The sequence below is a fragment of the Leiobunum rupestre genome, chromosome 10, assembly GCF_980474605.1.
Source record: "Leiobunum rupestre chromosome 10, qqLeiRupe1.1.hap1, whole genome shotgun sequence".
Classification (NCBI taxonomy): Eukaryota; Metazoa; Arthropoda; class Arachnida; order Opiliones; family Sclerosomatidae; genus Leiobunum; species Leiobunum rupestre.
The window spans coordinates 33,902,350-33,924,092 of NC_143393.1; the positions used below are offsets into that span (position 1 = coordinate 33,902,350).

The window sequence follows — 21,743 nt, forward strand, 5'->3', positions numbered from 1 at the left end:
AACTAGTTTTTAAGGTAGATGCGTGACTAGCCGGATCAGGGTCCTCAAGCCTTCTTCGGGGAATCGCGTGGGAGCACCTAACGGTTGTGTATGCACAGGTTAGGTTCTGGGTTTGGGGATCTTTTAATAGAGCAGGAGATGGTAGTCTTTGGATCTTTATTTTTTATGTCCTTGATACATCTGAGGAAATGGTGCTTTTCTTCTAGCGCAGTAAAAGTCAATTTGATTGTGCAGCAGTTTATAGTGCGTTTCTGTTGGACGTGATGGGTTCTCAGGCGGACGTATTTTACTTGAGGTAGGAGGTCATCCAGAAGGCCAATGTCACAGTGCTGGTATGTGTGATATTATGATAATCTCCACTTTAGATGGCGTTCTATATTGGGTCGCTACATTGTGTTTTGTGTAACTACTGGGTTACCGCGGTACTACTCACTCTTAACCATGTAATAAAACTCTCTTAACCTGATCTTCGTATCTTCATTCAAACTTATTTATTTTCAGCTAGGCTAATACCCAAGGCACGACCTTAGGCAATGGCGTAGCCAGGGGGGGCACAGGGGGCACATGCCCCCCCCCCGAAACGTATGGTTGTACGTACAAATATTGTTATTTTTTAACTTTTTTTCCAATGGTGTGCCCCCCCCCCCGAAACAAAATCCTGACTACGCTACTGACCTTACGCGTAAGTCATCAAGCGACGTTTAAAGCCATTAATTCAGGTGGCTGGGTCACAATGCGTAGCAGGGTGGTGGAAAGCCCTTCATGCCACGTAAGCCAACAGCTCCCTACACTTACTATTACCGTTAACGTCAACAAGTTCTTATGGAAGGGGAAACCGAAGAGCTCGGGGGAAAACCCCGTTAACCAGTGGGGAGAGAACTTGAAAACTCAACGGAGAAGGAGTTGTTCCGAGTTTTTCACCTAGTGCCGCAAGCTGGGATCGAATGAGACACCTCATGGTAAGAGGTGAAAGTGCTAACCATTCTGCCAGCCCACAGCCTTTGTTGTACTGTTATTTCGCTGTTGTAGTGCTAGTGCAAAATTGCTAGAAATTTGTCAAAAAACCGCCATATATATTTACGCGTACGATCCTGGTCTTAACCATAGCACTATGTCTCAAGTACCCACTGTATCGACAAGAAACTCTAGTTCTTATCGCAAAGACTCTTTGGCCACTGATAGAAAGTTCATAACACGTGTAATTGGCAAATTTTTATATTACTGATAAAGCACACTATTCTATTGAAAAAAAATACTAAACTAAATAATTTTTACACATTTCTTAATTTTGACCTGACCGCCGTTGAAACATTATTAGCAGAAAATAGACTAATCTTAGCCAAACGGTCGAGAGGACCAGAGTAAAGTAATAATTTTCAACACTTTCAAAACAGATTACTTTAATAATAAACTTTTCATTCGTCTCTTTTTTCTTTTACATCTCAAAACTAAATCAAAGTTTTCATTTTGAGAAATAACCTGAAATTGACAATATTTACACTTTGATAATAAATAAATGAAATAGTAACTGAAAAAAATATATAAAAATATTTCTAAAACAATTTAAAAAAAAATATAACATTTTGGTTCTCACGAGCACTTTTCCATCATCCACCCAAAACAAATTTTGGGAACTCAAATGCAATGAAATATCGCGCAAAGGGCCTCGTAATATTCATTGAAAACGCACGTTTTAGCACAAAATCATTTTTCGGGAGGGAGATCCTTATTTTATGGCCAATCGGGAATGAAATTAGCTCCCATTTTTTTAATAAAAGGTAAATTTTACGTAAAATCATCCAGCGCAGCTAACAGACGTGATCTGCACTTTTTAGAATATTTCCTTCTTAAAAGTGAAACCGTAGTCGTTGCATTTCGTGTGCAGAAGGCGACCGACCTCCGCCGGGCCGCAGAAGAAGACTGTCACTTTGCCTTTCTTTTCTCGAGAAATTTGGGCGAAGACCTGCCAAAATATGACGCCATGAGTATAAAGACTCCCGTCGAAAATGAAACAGACACTTACTTCGTCCCAATCGGGCCTTCCGGGTTTGGTCCTGGTCTTGAGTCCGGTGATCAGATCTCGTTTCTCCTTGTCGTGCAACAAGTCCAAGGCGATCTGCAGGCCCAAAGCCTTCATGTCATTCTTGTGCAATGCGGACGTGATGTACATATGAATGTCCAGGAAACGATCCTGCTCTTCGGCCATCTTGGCCTGTTCCACTTCCAACTCACTCAAGAGGCTGACGAACCATTCGAAAGCGTCTTGGTTACGATTGATCCAGAAAAAGTCGACCTAATAATTCAAAATGGCATTTTAGGTACGCGGAAAAGACTTTCTGGTAAGACTTAGATTTGTTCTCACTTTCTTTAAATTCATGATATTGGAAGGAATGGTGTCCACCCAGGTTTGATGGCACCACGGGCAGGAATGGTGCGACTTGCGATACCTATGGACGATACTTTGAAGAATACTAGCGAAGGGAGTAACTCCGATTCCGGTGGCGATAAGAACCGCGTGCTGGGCGCGGAAAATATGACTGGAAGGCGAACCGTAAGGGCCATCGAGACGAATTTGCATACGGTTATTCCAGAAAATTGTTTCTCCTTCTTCGCGAAGCTGGACGTAACTGTCCCCGAAAGATCCAATTTGAGAAGGCGACAATCTCCGCGTATTGTAGGACTTGACCGAAGTCAACGACGCCTCTTCGTCCGTTTCGGTTTTCAAATAGATGACATTGCGTTTGCGTTTATTCGCGTCATCTTCGTTCTTCTTCTTCTTGTAACGAGTTCTCAACGCTTGTCCTATGTCGTTCAAGCTAGGACGTTGGCTAGAGCTGAACACCCTCCTCAAGGACCTTCCAGGAGTCAAAGACGTCAGTTTAGTACTTCCCGTTCTGGTGGTTTGACGCCTGGTTTCGGGGGACGACATTGTGTGACGAACCGCTTGCTTGGCGGGTGGTAACAAGCTGGATTTAATCGGAATGGGTTGAACGGGAGACAGAGAAACGTCCGGTGGTGAAGAATGACGCGCTAGTTCCGGTAAATCCTTTGACGAAACGGAAAGCGGTGTGCCCGGTGCGGAGCCATCCGAGGAAGAAGGCGCGGTCAAAGAAGTGGTGATTTGAGCCGGTGGAGCCGGAGGTAAACCCAAACTCAATTCACGCTGCATCAGGTTACGAGTGATGGTTCGCAAAACAACTGGCGGGTTTCCTTCGTTATCATTCTGGTCGAATAAAACGTTGGTGTAACCCGAACTGTCTAGGCTATCCATTCGCTCCGTTACTGGTCTCTCGACTGCCCTGGCCGATACTTTCTGGAATTGCGTGTATAAACTATTGGTCCAGTTGCCGTTTCCTCTAACATGTAGCCAAATTATTCCTGTAAAAATTATTTAATACACTTTTACTCGCAGTGTCCACAATCTGGGAATGATCGTTCTAGGACATTTATCGCAACGGCAATCACCGAGACAGTCAGGCCCGTACATGGGGGGGGGGGGGCGCCAGGGGATGCTCAGCGCCCCCAAATGAGTACTTGAGAATCCCCAATTATATTAAGTAATAAAAACTGACATAACATAACATCTGTTACATGTATTTTTGTATATAAAATGTATTTAAATATTTTTAATAAAATATTATGTTTTCAAAGAAATCGAAATTTATAGTTTAAAATATAACACAATAAACCAAATGTTGGTATATTTACTAATTTCATAGGTGGGGAGATAAAAATGACTCAAGGCATTGGCACCGCCAAAAAGAATTTGAGCGCCCCCGAGTTTTGGCCTGGAGCCAATACTAATCACTCTCAAAGTAGGATGTAGAAAAACTCACCATCTTCTTCGGGAGCGCTGCTAATGGTAAAAGGGTGCCACTCGTGTTTGGCAATTTGCGGAATGTTGACGAAAATGTAATCTCCCGGGTGGTAGATGAAATGAAGTGGCCTTTTGATCACTAAATGAGTGACCTTGATGTACAAGGGATAGAGACAGAGGTAAACGTTTCGAAATCAGTAATTAAAAAGAAACTAAGAACTTACCTTCGAGGGAAGTAGGACGGCTTTCTCGACGTAGGAGACGCTGGTGGACGGGCTGATGAAACGATAGGCGCGAATGGCCAGTTCGATGACGAAAATGGAACCCGGTAGGATGAACCATTTCCAAAAATTTCCGCCGTGCAATATCAGCAAGACGAAGAAGGCGAAGTAAAGCAAATGGACGTAATAGAAAACCTCGAAGTACTCGTTACGACGAACGCAAGGCAGCGAACTGAGGAACATGACGATCAGGACGGAGAGCATGATCCAGCCGGTCAAACAAGCCGCGCCACCCACCCAACCAATGTCGTACTTGTAGTCTATCAACAAACTCGACAGCGGAATGGACGTTAATTTTGATATATATGCTGTAAAAGCGATTCGTTTCTATTAAACTACGTTTTAAAGTCAAAGGGAATATAACCTGCCAACCAATCTTTACGAAAGACCCTTTCAATTTTTCAAATTACCCTGTACAGTGGCGCCAAACATTTCTAAAGCCAAAGGCAAGAGCGGCCAGAGCTACAAACGTTTGGTGTTCCACACCAAATACCCGAGGTTATATTCCCTTAAAGGTCGTACCATATCTCTATAATTACGCTCATTACATGTGTCAGTTAGTCTAAAGTATAAGCGAAACTATGAAGTCCAGGGGGGCTGAAAAGATGGTAGTCACGTGACTTTCTGGAGAACAGCAGCGCTTTCTATCCTAAGAAGTACGAACTTTAATTCATTTTATTTTGCTAATGACGATTTAAATTTTGATCGGTTATTATTATTATTATTATTATTATTATTATTATTATTTAAATCTGGAAGGCATATTTTTTTACCGTGGCACGGCCAACTATGAACAGGAGTTAGCGAATCGGAGTTGGCTGTAATATGGTAGTCACGTGATTGTGTTTTCCCATTTTAACAAGTTGGTTAAGACCAAATTTACTTAATAGTTTCGCCTTTTACTGGTAGCTATGTACGGACTGACGTAAAAGTAACGTCATAGCCAAAAGGTCAGCTCCTCTAGCGGGAAAAGTAACAGACTTCCCAAAATATCGCACGAGCTCACAACGAGACATGAGTTAAAGTGCGAGGTCAGGTCTACCAAAACTGAACGGGCACACTTACGCGAAACGTAATTATAAACATACTGATTCGCTAAATACAGAAAAGGCGGTCCAAACCGAAGTTAAGTATGTGCATGAGCGTATGCGTCATACTGAAAATGAAGACGAAGACGCCAGCTAGCTTGTGGAAATAAATGTGACTGTCTAGAGGTAAAAATTCCGACAGTCCCTGGACTCTGAGAATCGTGATGGTCCGACGGAGAACGCATGCCAAAAGGAAGGCGCACAGGAAGTTCAAACATTGAGCTATAATAACAAAGTTTAAATGAAATGACAGTGGCAGTGGTGGTTGGATTCAGATCTTACCGCATCCTCGAGCCACCATGAAGTACCCGTTAGTGTTCTGGTATTGGACAAGACGGGCGGCGAACAGCGCGACCAGGACGGTCAGAAAAGCGAGCAGGAAAACGACGCTATTCAGATTATTCCTAATGTACTTGTAGCTAAGTTTCCTGGGTCGATGTCTGGCGCAGAACGTCTTCGGCATGGGAGGAATTAACCAATGCTCGACGCTGCGAAAGTAAATTGTCAATGGAATTCATATTATAAACGTTAAATGGAAAGAATATACATTAACTAGTAGCGTAAGAGAGCTAGAGGTCTTCTAAACAGGCGGTTTGTGGTTTTCGTTTAAAAAAAAGTCAAGACTACCAATGGAATAATCATGGGCCGTCTGCTTAGAGGACCTCTAGCTAGGGAGCCCTAAAATATAGCGATGATCCTTCACCTCATGGACAAGTTTTCGATCAGTCCTGGATGCCTCGACAACTGTTCCTTAAACTCGTCGAAGTTGATGGAGCCGCTGTTATCCACGTCCGCCTCGTGAAAGAGCAGGTAAGCTAAGGCTTCAGTTTCGTGTTCCGAAAAGGACAAGTTGTTTTCTTTCATACATTCCTTAATGACACTTCGCATTTCGGACAGTTGAATAGCACCATCGCCTGCGAAAAATCGAATTTACGTAAACTCAGCTACGTCCAGCGAACAGTAGGAATTATTATTGACGGATACCAACCATCGATGTCGTAGACGGCGAAAACGTGACGCAGTTTTTCGACTGGTGACAGAACGGAAAACCTGCGCATGGCCGCCAGAAATTCCTCCAAAGAGATCGTACCGGATTGATCGGTGTCGAACATTTTGAACATTCTCTCGGCGAAAAATTCCTGTCATCAGGTAAATACATACAATTCACCATTATAATAATAATCAGCTAGGCTAGTACCCAAGGCACCACCTTTGGCTTAAGTCATCAAGTAGAGGTCGGGTATGGTTAACTTTTATTCAATAGATAAAGCTCTCAAAATTATCCGTAAAACGTTTTGATCAAGTAATTTATATTCCTGTATTATCTGATTAATTTTTTTGATAAATTTGTAAAATTAATCGGAAAAACGACGTTTTTTTCGATAAAAAGCTCAAATTTTCTGAATAATACATGTTTTTTAATTATTTTCCGAAATATTAACCGGTAAATTTCTTAGTTTACATTTTCCCGAAAAAAATCAATTTAATCATGGATAATGATTAACCGTCACCGACCTCTATCATCAAGCGACTTTTAATGCCTTTCAACAGGTGGCCGGGTTACAATGCGTAGGAGGGTGGTGGCGAGCCCTTCATGGCCCGCGAGCCAACAGCCTCCTACACTAAACTATTATTTTAAACCTCGACAAGTTTTTATGGAAGGGAGAACCGAAGAGCTCGGGGAAAAACCCCGTTAACCAATGGGGAGATAACTTGCAAACTCAACGCGGAAGGAGTTGTTCCGAGTTTTTACCCAGTGCTGGAATCGAACCCAGCTCCTCCTGGTGCGATGCGAAAGTGCTAACCACTCTTCCACGCCACATATATGATACCGTAAGTTTAAAAATTATGTTTATAATAAGTTTGTCAGTTTGGCGCGTGGTAAATATTGACCGCGAGTAGTTTCTAGAATCACCACCCTTCAGACTAAGTCATCAGGTCTAATACGCGCTCTTCACTTGGGCGTCATATTTAGCTCGTGCAAGGAGCCCCAAGAGGCACTTATCTATTTGGGTAATTATTTCGACTAATAACTGACAAACTTATGGAACGTAATTACAGACTTATGGCGACACTAGGCGTTCACCACCTTCCTTCAAAACACGCTTACATTTTTGGACTGAATGATCTTCTGGAATTCGTGGAGGCCGATCTCGCCTTTGGTGCCGCAAGTCTGTCTGAAGACGTTCTCCAGGTGTTGAAGCGTCTCGGGTGTCAAGCCCCGACTCGACCTGTTCAGAGGGGATCGAAGATACCGGTCATTACTCTCTTCGCCTCGAATCACCCCTCCCCGCTCACTCCCCGACGGACATTTCCATCTATTCTCGAGTATCAAAACTAATTACTTGGCTTTGGACAGTTGCGAAATGAGGTTCATGGAGAATCTGGTCGGATCCATGACGTCGTGGGCGGTCGCCAATTCTGCCACACCTTCGAAGAATGAAACGGGGATCTCAATCAAAAAATGATGTCGCCAACCGCTTATTACTAGCGTACGTCGTTAATTTTACACGTAGCGACACAGTGTGCCATTTTACCTCCACCAATTTGCCATAGTCCATGCCGAATGCAAATAATACAATTGTTTGGCTGAGTTGGCTCAACTATCTACTTTACATCTCTACAATAAAATTTAACTTAATATATATTATATATATTTTATGAGGAAAGTATTAATCTCCAGTACCAGATTTACTAAAGGTGGGGTCCTAGGCAGATTTTGGTGGGGGCCTATGTAAGGAAAGCGTAAAAACGCAAAACTCGCGTGTCACGAGAATAATGATTTTTCAAATAATAAAGCAACAAGCCTGCAGAACCGTCTCTTGAGTAGGGCGAGCGGGGCAGCAAAATCTAAGATTTTCATTTAAATTGGATATTGAAAAATTTTAAAAAATTTCCCCTTGGTTCTGGAGGTGCCATTTGGGCTAGGTACGGCTCTGCAAGCCTGATATGTTTTTCTCTTAAACCGAGTAAGTGCAAAATCCATTGATTTCATCAGGGGTGGGGGCCTTAGGTTGGTGGGGCCCATAGGCCTGTGTCTAGTAGTACTAGACCCGGCTAGTGCTTAATCCGGCACTGTTTATCTCCCTACCCTGCTAATATTAATCGCTAGAAACAACCCTACTTATTATAGTTATTATAGGAAAAATAGTTTCTAAATAAATCAATATCCCTTGGCATTGTATTTTTTAATTTAGATCGTCAAGTGATGTAAATAGCTCTTTCTAGAAAAAAATATATCCGCATACGTGTAAAAAAGTGTTATTTTTTGGGGCGCGCGTTTCCTAATATTTCCGTGTAGAGGGTCTCGTGCGTTTTCACGCGACCTCAACAAAAACCAAAATATGCGCGCGCTCTCCAACTTTCACTGCACGATGAATCTAACGTAATCACGTGACCTCTCGTATTTTATATAAACCAAGATAATTTAAACTCGTACCCACGGTACCCTAGATTCGAAATAACTCTCTCGCGCGTTGCCGATAGCGTTTACCCACTTCCCGCTGGAACTCAGAAAACATTCGCTCCATGGTTTGCGGCTTACCGCAACCGATGGAGCCAGATTTTTCTGAGGTCACGTGCCGGAAAAGGGTAAACGCTTCGTAACAAAACCGTCAATGGGAAAGCTCTCAGTATTCGAATCTAGGGTACGAGTTTAAATTATCTTTGATATAAAGAGCTATTGTAAGCAGTGAAAAACGCTCCTTTGGAAACTGCCTCAATGCTGCCTTGGATATTTTAACGCGTAGGGATATACCAGTCTCTTAGAAATTACCCTCGCTGGCGAAAACTCGGGTGCTAATGCTGCTCTATCGGGAAAGATGGGCGTAACAACGTCTGCGCATATTACGTCATTCGTTAATATATCTACTTTCATAGATAAAAACAAAACGCCTTCGTCAGGCTAATTACAATGATGACAAAAAACGAGAGTTCGTCAGAGGCGAAATACAGTGTAAACATAATTGGCGTGTAGCCACAATAACGTTTGATAATACTAGATCCCTTAATAAAAAAGAAAAAGAAAAAGAAGTTTGGCGAGATAGAAATCATCGGTGCTACTTCAACAGGTTGGTATAGTGCAGCGCGACTTCATGAGCGGGGCCATCTATGTTGTTGATTGATTTATTTTTGGTTTTCCATTTAAAAATTTGTTTTTATCTATTATAACATGTACAAGACAGTCCGTCTAGATAGTTATCTACTTTCAAATTGGACACAATTAGTTCGAAAAATAAACACCAGGTGTCCCTCCTTGCTGAATCTACTCCTTGCCCCGTTTTTCGCGCTTGCGCAGATATAGCTTTGCATTTTGTCGCCGCTAGAGTACCATTAGCACAGGATTTTGCTACTCTGAAATATCCCTATGCGCATATATGTAACAAAATTACTCATAAGTATGCCTCTGTATAGCACTGGCATAGAAACAATTTCAATGAGACCTTGTTTCACAAGAAACATACAATAGTCTTAGTCGATAGCTACGCCGCAAAATTTTCGTTTTCAAAACGAAAACACTTGAGAGAGTTGGCCGTTTTCGGTCTATCGAAATCTGGCAGCCTTGCCTGCCTTCCGGCCTGTATCTCCATACCGAAAATGGCCGACGATTACACTGCCGAAAATATTTTACTAAACTGATCGACTGCGTTTTTTACCGTTATTTTGAATTATCGACTAAGACTATAAGTGGACCCAAAAATACGAAAATTGTTATAATCCTGGCGCTAATGAAAAGGTTACCATGGAAACGAAATCATGTCATCGCGAAGAACGCGCTAAACTTGAGAATGGCACGCGCGTGGAGTTCTCACTAACCAAGGGGTGTCTCGATCAAGAAGATGTTTGAAAAAATTATCTGTAAGAGTTAAAATTGATGACGTCACCCAGATGAGCCTCCTTTGATTTTCAATACGATCTCATCTGGCTGACGTCACGATTTTACCTATCAACGCAAAAGCAGAAATATTTTGATAAAAAACCATGCGATCGAGGCAACCTTATAGTTCCCTTTTTTACGAACCCTGCTCACTAACTTCAGTTTCCCATCAGTAAAGTTGATGACGCGTTTTTCATCACGGAGTTGTAAGTGATGTAATTTACTATACATTGAGATATTATCAGCTCGGCTAATACCCAAGGCACCACCCTAGGCCTTAGTCATCGAGCGACTTTTAAAGCCTTTAATTCAGGTGGCCGGATTACAATGCGTAGGAGGGTGGTGGCAAACCCTGCAAGCCACGCGAGCCAACAGCTCCCTACACTAACTATTATTATTATTATTTACTGATCGTGTTAGTTACGACGTCATTATATATATCCAACAAAAAGTACTAATTAAATTCAAATTAAATACCAAATTATAAATAAATTTACGTACAACAAATTATAAATGCAGACTCAAGATTTCGTAAAATCCACGATGAACAAATTACGCGTACAACAAACAAAAAAATTGCACTTTCCCAATTTGAAAACGGACACCGTAAACGCCTTGACCACTTTAATAAAAACAACGCGCTTATATTTTTTTGTTAAAAGGTTTCGAAAGTATTAGCTAAACGCATTTTTAGAATACTTAATCGAGTATTTTAAATTATGTAAATAATAGCGGGCAAATTAAAAGCTCAATTATTTTGCACTAAATCAAAGTCAAGAACCGGGAGAGTTAAATTTGAATTACAAAAAAGGAAGGTTTCGCAAAACAACACAAAGTATATCCCGACTTTTACCCGTGAACTTTAATAACATTATAAAAACGCTAGTGGCGAGAAGTGGGTTAACAAAATCTAGGCACTCGAGAATACTTTTCGCAGGCGCGTTTCGAATTTGAAAAGGAGATTACAAACATTATCCCTTCACCACCTGCAATTTTTACTGCCGCCTATCCATCGTTGTCAGAAGTTCATGAAAAGAAGTTAACTCGTAGCAATTAGTGACCCAGACTTTGGAATATCGAGTTCGAGGAGACGACACAATTATTCTTAAAAACACCAGAAATTACACTAAATATTAGGTTTGAAACCCTTATTCCTGTTATTTTCGGCGAAAATAATAATAATAATAATAATAATAATATTAATCCTTTGTTTCGAAAACAAACTTTCAATAAACTGAATCAGTGAATATAGAGCCCCTGGCGACCAACGTGAAAAGCCCCTCTTAGCTGCTGGATTTTCATGAGCTAAGCAGTCGTACTAATTTTGTTATCCTTAAATATTTTTCCAAGGATAAATAGGACAACGGCAATGTTTGGTATAGATTTGTAAGTCGGAAAATTTTAAATTTCCCGGAAAATTAACGAGGCCTTTTTTCCGGAAAATTTTCCGTATTTTTTCGAAAAAAAGGGTGGGGGGTTTAATTACATGATTAGCCTTATTGTTCGCAAATTTAAATTTCGTAGCATTTTCGCCTCATTTTGCAAAAATACAAAATTAAAAGTAAACCTCTAGAGTATAGTCTTAGAATAATGTTCCAAATTCTTATTTTTCCGATTTGCGAAAAATTTCCGCATTTAATTTTGCCAGAAAATTAACAACTTTAGTTAGCTTCGGAATTTATCATAACTTAATATCCGTAGAACTTCATAGATTGTCAGTAGATGACGTTAATTGTTTGCCTTTGTTTAAATAATGGGTACGTTCAATAACAACGACCTAAACGCATGTACGGACTTTGTACTCATCTCACAAAGGAAATTTCCTACGCTACTGCACATTTTTCAACGTAGAACTGGATGTTATTAGTATTACTAAATAATCTGAGTAACATCTCCTAGATGGTGCTTATTTCATTTTCCGGAGATTTTAATTTATTGAAGTAGTGGCTCTTTCCATATTGTCAATTTTGTGTTCGCGTTCAGGGCTGGATTAGGAGCTTGTGTAATTGACAAATGGATGGAAAATACAATTTCAATGTAGACTTTGCGGATATTTTAGTGACGTTAATAAATGATTGCTTTACATGGTATCGAAAAATGTGGACGCATTTACTAAAATTAATCCAGAAAAAAAATAGCCGATACTATAAAGTAAATTTGGTATTAACCAACTTGTTAAAATGGGAAAATAAAATCACGTGACTACCTTTTCACAGCCAACTTCGATTCGGTAACTCGTGTTCAAAGTTGGCTGTGTGACGTTAAAGAATAAGATTATTCCTTCCAGGTACTGCAGACAACTAATTAACTTACACTTTTCTATTACAAAATGTTTTAAATAATAAAAATAAATAGATAATTTAGACGAATCGATAAAAATTTAAACCCCCATTAGCAAAATAAAATGAATAATAGTTCGTATTTCGTAGGATGGATGGCGCTGTTATTCTCCACAAAGTCACGTGACTACCATCTTTTCAGCCCCCCTGGACTTTATCATTTACTTTTTACAATAGGCGAAACTATAAACTTTTTGTATTTTTAATTTTGTCGAAAGCTCCTGGTGCCCCTTGTAGGATTGGTGCCCACCTATTGGGTAATCCGGCTCTGTTAGCGTTATATAACTCCTATCACAAGTAACTTATGAAACATAAGCGAGACACAAACTACTTTCCAATACCTATTTTCTACTAATAACCTATATCAATAATGATATCATTTATCGAACCATATTTCCAAAGCTAATATAGAGCTCTAGATTCGAATTCTGAGAGTTGGAAGTGGTCTTATCTACAGTTGGTTACCATGGTAACTATGGAGATAATTTCTTCCGGCCGGAAGTGGGTAAGCGCTATTGACTACTTGCGAGGCTGTTATTTCGAATCTAGGGTAAGAATTTTATATTATCTTTGACATTGCTAAGGGCTGACGCTGAGAACTAACATATCTCCCAGTTTGTACTTCCAGCAACGCCACAAAAGGGTGAAAAAACGCTTACTTCGACCAAATAAATCGACAACGAAAGTCCATTATCCACTTTCTTGTGAGGACTCACTTCCCTTACCTCTTTAAATCATCTGTTCCGACGTTATGACGTAGAGGAAGTCAGCCGTAGGTGATCATATTCGAATTTTAATCGCGTTTTTGGCGAGTAGAGTAAGCTATGGTCGCCATTTTTAAGGCAGTTTTTAGTTCCACATCGAGATATATATATATCGAAGTGGGACTATTGCTATGGACGGATTGTCGTTAAGTGTTGTGTGTTTGTTTGTTTGGTGTGGAAAGCAACGACACGGCAGATGGCGCTGCGAAAATAATTTGCAGTTTTGGCGAAACCGGGATTCGAACTCACAGTCAAAAACTCCGAAAAATGACGCCTTTACGCTCTCGGCCACTGGAAGCTTCCCAAAATTTGTTCGGAACTTCTACTGTATTCTCTTCAGTTTTAGCGGCGCGGGGGGAGTTGGCTAGTTAAGTTGTCGAAATTCTCGTCCGTTTTTGCGCCTTATTTTCCGTATATTTTCCGAATTTAAGGTCAAGTGAACCTCAAACTTCGCGTCGGGTGGTGGGTGGTGGGCACACTCGCTTAAGATGCCTCGCTCGAAAGTGAGTACTCGAATAAACGAGCTCGAAAATTTTAAATGTTCGGGTGGTGAGCAGTGGTAGGTGGGCATACTCGCTTAAGATGCCTCGTTCGAAAGTGAGTACTCGAATAAACGAGCTCGAAAATTTTAAATGCCCTCTTCCCCATATGTACTTATAAATGCTCTAAAAGCCCCACAATGAGATACTTATTTTCTTATTTAAATAAATCAACAAGAGACTTTAAAAAACTTCATCACTCGTTACACCAAACAAAAGGTTCAAGACAAACTACGAGTTCAATTCACACTGACGATCTTCCTTTTGGGTAATAACAGCAATAGAACCATAGAGAAACAATTATAAATTGAAGTCACTATCGGGAGAAGGTATTATATTATTAAGAACACGCGTACGCTTAAAAAGTTAAAGCATTGAAGACTCTATTTCCCTTCACACACTTACGTACCGCCATTATTAATTATTGGACTCCCATACTCATCCAAAAACTAGGGGCATTCGGGCATATGTAGTTTTATATCTATGAAGGTAAATTTTTATTTCGATAATCTTTGCCGTATACCATTCGCAAAACTTAGGTATATTAACTTACAAGTTCACGTAAAGACTACCCGTTTATAGCTCTACCACAAATAGATCGAAATTTAAAATATAGCTTTTTGTCAAATTACCTTGCGAGTTAAGTCAATAAATGACCTCAACAGCTTATGAATTGGTTTGCCCACCCCTGAGGGTGGGCGGTGGCCTCTCTTTAACATAGGATGGTAAATAGTATATCTAACTATAGGAAATCACATGGGCTCAGCAGTTTTTATATTAGTTTGCCCACCCGGGTCTCCTGATGGTGGGCGGCATCCACCCTTTCACTTAGGGTGGCAATTTATATATCCAACGATAAGAAATCACAAAGCCTCAAAAGCTTTGTATTAGTTTGCCTACCTGTGTCTACTAAGGGTGTATGGCTTTGCCCATTCGAATACACTGATGTGGAACTAATATTACGGCCTGGGCCGACTTGTTTTTTATCTAAAGGATAATACTCTGTACGTAATTTCTTTTTACTTTTTCGAATGATGTGCCCCCCCCCCCACCCCCCGAACCAAAATCCTGGTTACGCCACTGGTTTTTGGTTAGTATTTATCGTCATCAACCTAACTGCTAGCTAGGAGCAACAAACACAAGGAGAACGCAGCTAGCCTTTAAACACGCTGAACGTTTTATGGGCAGAGGGGAAAACAATTTCCGAATTTCTCTTCCGACGGCAGCAGTCGCTAAAGCGTCTAATCAATGAAAAATGTACATTTTTTTGACGGGTTACGTTCTCCTTGAGTGGGGTACTGTGTTTGTTGCTCCTAGTTGCCAGTAATTCTACCAAAGGAGAGAGATGCGAGTCACGAATTTCCTGATCCTATTACGCAATCGCTGTACGACAAAATAGTCACTAACTATTGTGTGTCGTACTTATTTCTACCCTTCATTAGTTATTTGATATAAATACCCTTTATCGGGAATAATACTTTGATCTGCTTAGACTTAAGCCTGTTTCAAATTATAGGGTAAACATCAACGTAAGGCGTGTGATAGTTAAAACACGTCTTAGCAAACATACTCCAGTTTAATTACCGTTTAAACAGGGCATTAAAAACGAGTAGTTGTAAAAGAGAGAAAAATACAATATGATAATGTATAGTTTTTCACGTTATTAAAAGTGTCATTACAGCAAAGGTGAAGAATATATATATCGTTAGGCAATAAATGGTAATATCGGCTGTGAGGCAACCCAATTAATAGGCCGCAGAGGCCGTCGAGAAATTATAACATTAGCCTCGATTTGAAAAATGTGTTGAAGAAAAAAAATTTGCTTTTTCTTAAAACTGCCCTTTAGAAAATACACCCTCATACTTACGAAGCGTATTAAAAATTCATATTTCTTTTAAATTTCGAAATTTATTTATCCGGTGTTATAAAATATTAGATTTCGCCCAGGAAATTATTAATATAAAATAACGGTTTTAGATAATATTTCTAAGAGAGTGGAAAAAATTAACGACGAAATTTGACTTTTATAGGGTCAGGGGAAAAAAGCAATTAATATTTTTGGAGGGTTCCGCACGCTCTTAAATAACGTAATAAAATACCGGTAATTAGAAGTGGTCGATTTTTCTTTGATTATTACCTCCGAGCGTTTACCTGTTTCTTAAAAACCTCCGTCTACATAGCGCGTCTTCAATAGCGGTAATATTGTGATTCATGTCTAAGTTGTTGGCGATAAGAGATAAAGGGGAACGGCCAAGCTTTTCCAAATATGGCCTTATTTCCGTATCAAAAGATTAACAAGACATTCAATATACTAACACGTACCTTTTTGTCTTGAAAAATTAGCTTTTGGCCCAAGAAATTGAAACGAAAAATAACGCCAGGTGTTTGGGTTTGAATTTTCGCCGCCATCTTAGGGGCTGCCGCTAGCGCCCCTAACCCCGTATGAGCGATTTGCGAACTATCCTGACTTTTAAAATCGCGCAATTTAGGCTTAGGTCTCTTATAACTGGAACGCGCCGCGCGTGCAAAACAACTTTTTTGCGTCTTCAGCAGCGCGCGCTTTTAAGTTGTTTTTCTGTCTCACCGACTTATCAGCGGGTGTCGCGGCGGACGCGCGCTTTCCGATTTCCCAAAATTTCTTTATTTTATTAAAAATTAACCACTCAATATTTTTTGATGCGGTTTTCGCCATAAATTTTAGTTTTTAATGGGCTATAGGGCTATCTAACTGGTTAAAGCTTGACCGTTCCCCTTTAAAATTAGTTTTTTACCTCAAATTTCCGAATGGCTACGTTTGGAATCGAAGCGGATCTTTAAAATAGTAAAATTTACATTCCTATTCAAGAATTTAATCATTATTTTGCCGAAATAAGGGTCAGAGCTCAAGATTAAAGGTTTTTAATTTTCAAGTGAAAATTAACAGGCAAAAGAGATCTTCGTCGCTGTTACCTGGAAGTTACGTACAAGATCCTTCGCCGTGAAGTGTGAACTTCGTAATCAAGTCGATAATGTTTATAGGTGTCAACCAGGTTAATCGGGCATTTAAGCGCTAATTTTTTTAATAGATTGTCAATATTTCCGCTGTTTATTTTATTACTAAATATGCCTTGTATTTTGATAGGTTAGATAAAATGGTAGATATCACAAATAAATAATCACGCTTTTCACCTCTATAAATTTTCGCCACGCTCAGCGCCCCCTGGCCACGGGTGTTGTCCCTTTTAACCAGATTACTTTCCATCGTTTCGCGATAAATCAGCCTTAAATGCCGCCGAGATGATCAGTACGTAGGTCTACTCCTTAAAAAAACCGAAACATTAAATTAAAGGGGTTTAAGAATTTAGCCACATATAAATCGGCGTTAGAATTCGAAGGTTTTTAAAAAGTATTAAGAGGGGTAGAGTAGGGGGGCTGCAGAGGCCTGCCTATCATTAAATAATCCTTTTTCTCCATCAGCCAGAGAAAAAAAAAGTGATTAAAATGTTATATATTTTTTTTCATCTTACGATTTCGTTGTAGCAGCGGTTCGTCCATGGCTCTTTATAGGTTGCGTTTAAGCCTTGCATAATACTTAACCACTCCCTTTTTCGGGGTTATGTTAAAGTAGGGGCTGCCAGTTTATCGTGAGAGATATATCACTCTGGTGTTTAAATTGCTATTTTAGATTGAGCTTAGGACTGAGAGGAGGTGGGGAGAGAAGTTCTACGTTCACTTTTACGTGGCGCAGAAGTTTATTAAATACGCAGGATCGAGGTATTATTCAACGGGCTAGTATTTAACCATGAAATAGTTTTAAAAACGTCATTATAACAACGTATTTAGCCCAGAATCGAAAACGTGAAAGGTATAAGTTTCAAGGAAATAACATTTATCAGTATTAGAATATGAATACTCGTCTATAAGATTATTTTAAATACTTTAAATTCAAAATGATTAATTTGGGTGGGTTTTCCTAGTGCTGTACATACTATCCTCTTCCGTGACTCGTGATAGCAGATATACGACCAAATTATATTTTGCCTTGTTTCCAGTGCCGGATTACCCAACAGGCCGACTAGGCCTGGGTCTAGGGCACCAAACCTACAAGGGGCACCAGGTTTTCTAAAAAATTAAGAGTACAAAAATTTTATCATTTACTTTTCAGAATTTTTTTCCGGAGTAATTTTATTAAATGCGTCCACATTTTTCGATACCATGTAAAGCGATCATTTTTAACGTGACAAAAATATCCGCAAAGTCTACACTGAAATTGTATTTTCCATCCATTTGTCAATTACAAATTGCGGGAGCGCCTAGCTCGCTTCGCTTGCCACTGAAAAGGGCACCAAAATTAGCTTGGGCCTAGGACCCCGCAAGGACTTAGTCCGGCCCTGCTTGTTTTCAGTCCAATTTCTGGAAACTGCTGACGAAGTGTCAAACGTATGAAACAATACGATAGACAGACGGTATTTGTGGAATTATGTTATACACGTTTAGAACTTTCAATTTAATTTAATTGGATTTAAGGTAATATAACCATGTCGCCCCAAAAAGCTCTTTCATCATAATAATAAGCTAGGCTAATACCCAAGGCACCACCTTAGGCCCAAGTCATCTTGCGACTTTTTAATGCCTTAAACAGGTGGCCGGGTTGCAATGCCTATAGGGTGGTGGCAAGCCCTTCATGGCACCCTTTATCATAGTGGATAAAGCAGTGATTAAGGAATTCGTATTTACAAGTATCTAACGCGTCATCTTTTACCAAGGCAGGAGAAACTAGACCGAGAAAAAGACAATTTTTCTTTATTAAACCGATAGTGATAAGCATCCAGCTAAAAGCGCTCAAAGTAGTGTTAATTTTCAATTCCGCGAGCCAACTTGGGAGAGCGACCAAAAGCGCCAACGAGTAATTGCTTCCGAGACCATAGTCACGGAGCACCATTGTCCCGGTAAGTGGAACGCTAATTAGTCCGTGAAAAACGAAATATCTTAATTACCTGCGCTCCAGAATCGAGTCTCGCTTTCGCAAAGTTAATTGAACCAACGGTGATCGGTCTTCGTCACAACGCCAGAGATCTGACGCGTTACTGTCCAGACGGTAATCGATCGGAACCACGATGGACTCTTTTTAATATTTCGTTGTTGTCGCGACAACGAACGAGTTATCTTAAGTTTATCAATTAGGATTTAAAACAAGCCTCTTTATTTTCGCGAGTAATTATCTTTTACAATCCGGCTTAACGAAGAGAGAATTATTCAATTATTTCTGAAACTATGCGTGCCAACCTCGGGATGGGCGAAAAATTACCCTTTTTTTTAAGAGCATCTCCCGTCGAAGGAAGCTTGTTGAACAGCACGACGACAGATGTAACAATGGTTCGTCCGTTATCTGTATGTCGGATCTCAAAACCGGCATTTTTTAACCTCGATAAATTAGTTATTTTGTTTTATAAAGATTTTTCGATGATTTTTTTCTAATTGAATAATCTATTGCGGAAATAACGCTTAGCCATTGATCTAAAAAAGACAGAACATAAATGAAAGTAGCGTAACACATGGGCGTTCTCAAATAAAACCCATTCTGCGATTCGCTATAGGGAGTAGTAATTCATAGAGCCTGGATTTACAAGCTGCTCTTTATATGGTCCTTGTAAGGGCTGGTTTCCCGCTGCTATGGTGAGAACGTAGACGCGAAAAACTTGCGTTAGGCCTAATGGAAATCTTTTTCGTTGGCGTGAAAAAAAATACGTTAGGCCTAACTAGAGTTGTTAATTTTCCAGAAAATTATCCGCAAATTGGAAAAATAAAAAATTGAAACATAAATTACTTTAAAGGGTTTTTTAATGTTTTTAACTTTTTATCGATATAAAATGTCTATTATCAGTAAACATACTACAAAACATTAATAGTGTTACATTGTTAATCAGTTTAAACTAGTCTAGAGGTTTAGTTTTACTTTCAGATTCGAAACAATTAGGCGAAAATGCCGCTTTATTTCAATTTTCAAACAATATATTAGACTAATCATGGAATGATTTTTTTTGAGGAAAAGTACCGAAAATTTTCAGGAAAAAAAGCCTCGGTCATTTTCCGGAAAATTTTCCGACTTACAGCACTAAGCCTAACCGAAATTTTATGCGTCAATTCTTGCCAATTTTGACTAATTAAATCCAGCATTTAGGAAAAAATGAGTTTATGAAATAAATGTCGAACCTAGTTGACTTGTTTAGTTTGAGTATGGATTGTAGTTGGCTTCGGTTTCTGTCTAGCCGAATCTGGTAACCGACCAACCGGAAATATTTCATTCAAAATCAGAGATCCCCACGTAGGGGACCTATAAAAAGAGAGGGTCTTTTACAGAAGCGCCTATTATTTTTTCGAATCACTTTGCAAAATTAAAAAATATATATTGGTTTCTAAAAATTATTGGGTTTCTAGTTTTTTTTAATTAAAAACTAGGCTTAGCCAATGATCTAGGCCACAAGCTAATAATAGTTTTCCATAAATTTTTAAATATTTGCGAGTATTAAGAATTTTTGTTCAACTGCAAATTTGCGGAAACGTTTAAGCCCCTATAAAATTGTATCTGGTCTTTTAAATTTTCTCTGGGCGCTGGGCTTGGCTTACCCGATGTATTTGGCAATTACACCCAGGGAACGTGGGTCGAAAGTACAATTTTTAAAACACTAAACGTCCGAGATATTACCGAACAAAACTTAGGCCAAGCCATCAGATTCACCATTATCGTAAAAAAGGACGCTTCGTGTATGTTCGTGAAGATTTGGACATGTTTGAACGGGGCGGCAAAGTCAATTACTTAACGGCATCAGTCTCCTCGAGCTAGAAGCCAATCATTTTGTCAGTCACGCCGAGTCGAAAATTTGCAATGCTTACAGCGCGTGGGCCACGATGGATAAAAATCATTTAAGCGCGTGAGACCTGGTATTTCTCACAATTAATCATAGCTAAAAACCTCGCAAAATATGATATTAAATTTTGCGGTATATCGCGGTAAGATTCCCCGTAGAGGTCCAACGTGGTGTGTTTGACTTTGAGAAATTGGCTTCCGAGATATTAATCACGTTGTTGTCCTAGTGCGTTATAAGGTAGACACATCACCGCCGAGAAAATAAGAAATGGGAGGATACCCATAGTCTCCTATCAAGCGTGTACGCGTGCCCACGCAAATCACCCGATGTTCCTCGTATGTATACCATTTTTTTACCGAATTTGGGTTCAAATTGGCTGAAAATGGAATAGATACACTTTCTACTACTCCCAGTTATTTCGTAAAAACAACTGTTCAAACGTCAAAAGATTCAATTTTGAAATGGCAGACCTAAAATTATTCAGCAAAAGTTCTAAATTTCTCGTCTCTGGCATGGTTATCGAACAATAGACAGTTTCGACATCGAATCCTTTAAAACGCGTAGTTCGAGTCTAATTCCCAGTTTTCCTGGCGTTGAACTTGGGCGTTTATAGATATTTGAAACAGCAAACGCTTTCTTTAGAGGTGTAAGAATCAAAAGGGCAGAGGGTAGTGTTCCAATTGATTTTTTGGGAGGATCAACAAGTGGAATAAGTTAGTAATGTTCAACTGATTTTGTCGATAGCATCTGTGTTGGTTGGTAACTCCCAACGACGACGCCATCTTGGAAAATGGTAGAAACAATGTCTAACAAAATTTTGGCCGTTTTCGTTATATTCTACGACAGGAAAGATTTACCGAGACTCCACTCAACAATAAATCGCAAATTCAAATAAATAAAAATTAAACTATTACGTCTTAAAAATAGGGTTTGTATATTATAATACCTTTAAGCCGATCCAATTTTACAAGTGGAATATTCGGTAATAATATAATTGGTATATTTTGAGCCGTGATTAGATAGATGCTTTCTCGATTCCATTGGAGCCAGTCAAGATATTATACAAAAACCAGTTCTTTGAACTAAAAAAAAAAACCTGTGTATTCTTTTAAATAGTACTGCTACAGATACTAAAATTATTATGCCAGACCTACTTTACAAATAAGATTTTTTGAGTATTTCTGTAGAATT

General features: G+C 39.5%; 1 protein-coding gene across 1 annotated transcript; it reads right to left on the bottom strand.

Moving 5' to 3' along the window:
* Positions 1–1,383: 1,383 nt before the first annotated feature.
* On the bottom strand, positions 1,384–19,161 carry Nox (NADPH oxidase). Its single transcript, XM_090159862.1, has 12 exons — positions 18,681–19,161; positions 7,532–7,616; positions 7,297–7,417; positions 6,175–6,325; positions 5,890–6,100; positions 5,469–5,674; positions 5,220–5,408; positions 4,042–4,406; positions 3,837–3,969; positions 2,363–3,378; positions 2,024–2,293; positions 1,384–1,963 (listed from the first exon to the last, which is right to left on the bottom strand). Exons 2-12 carry the CDS (start codon positions 7,582–7,584, stop codon positions 1,832–1,834), a joined length of 2,847 nt encoding a protein of 948 aa, XP_090015988.1. The 5' UTR covers positions 7,585–7,616; positions 18,681–19,161; the 3' UTR covers positions 1,384–1,831.
* Positions 19,162–21,743: the final 2,582 nt, after the last annotated feature.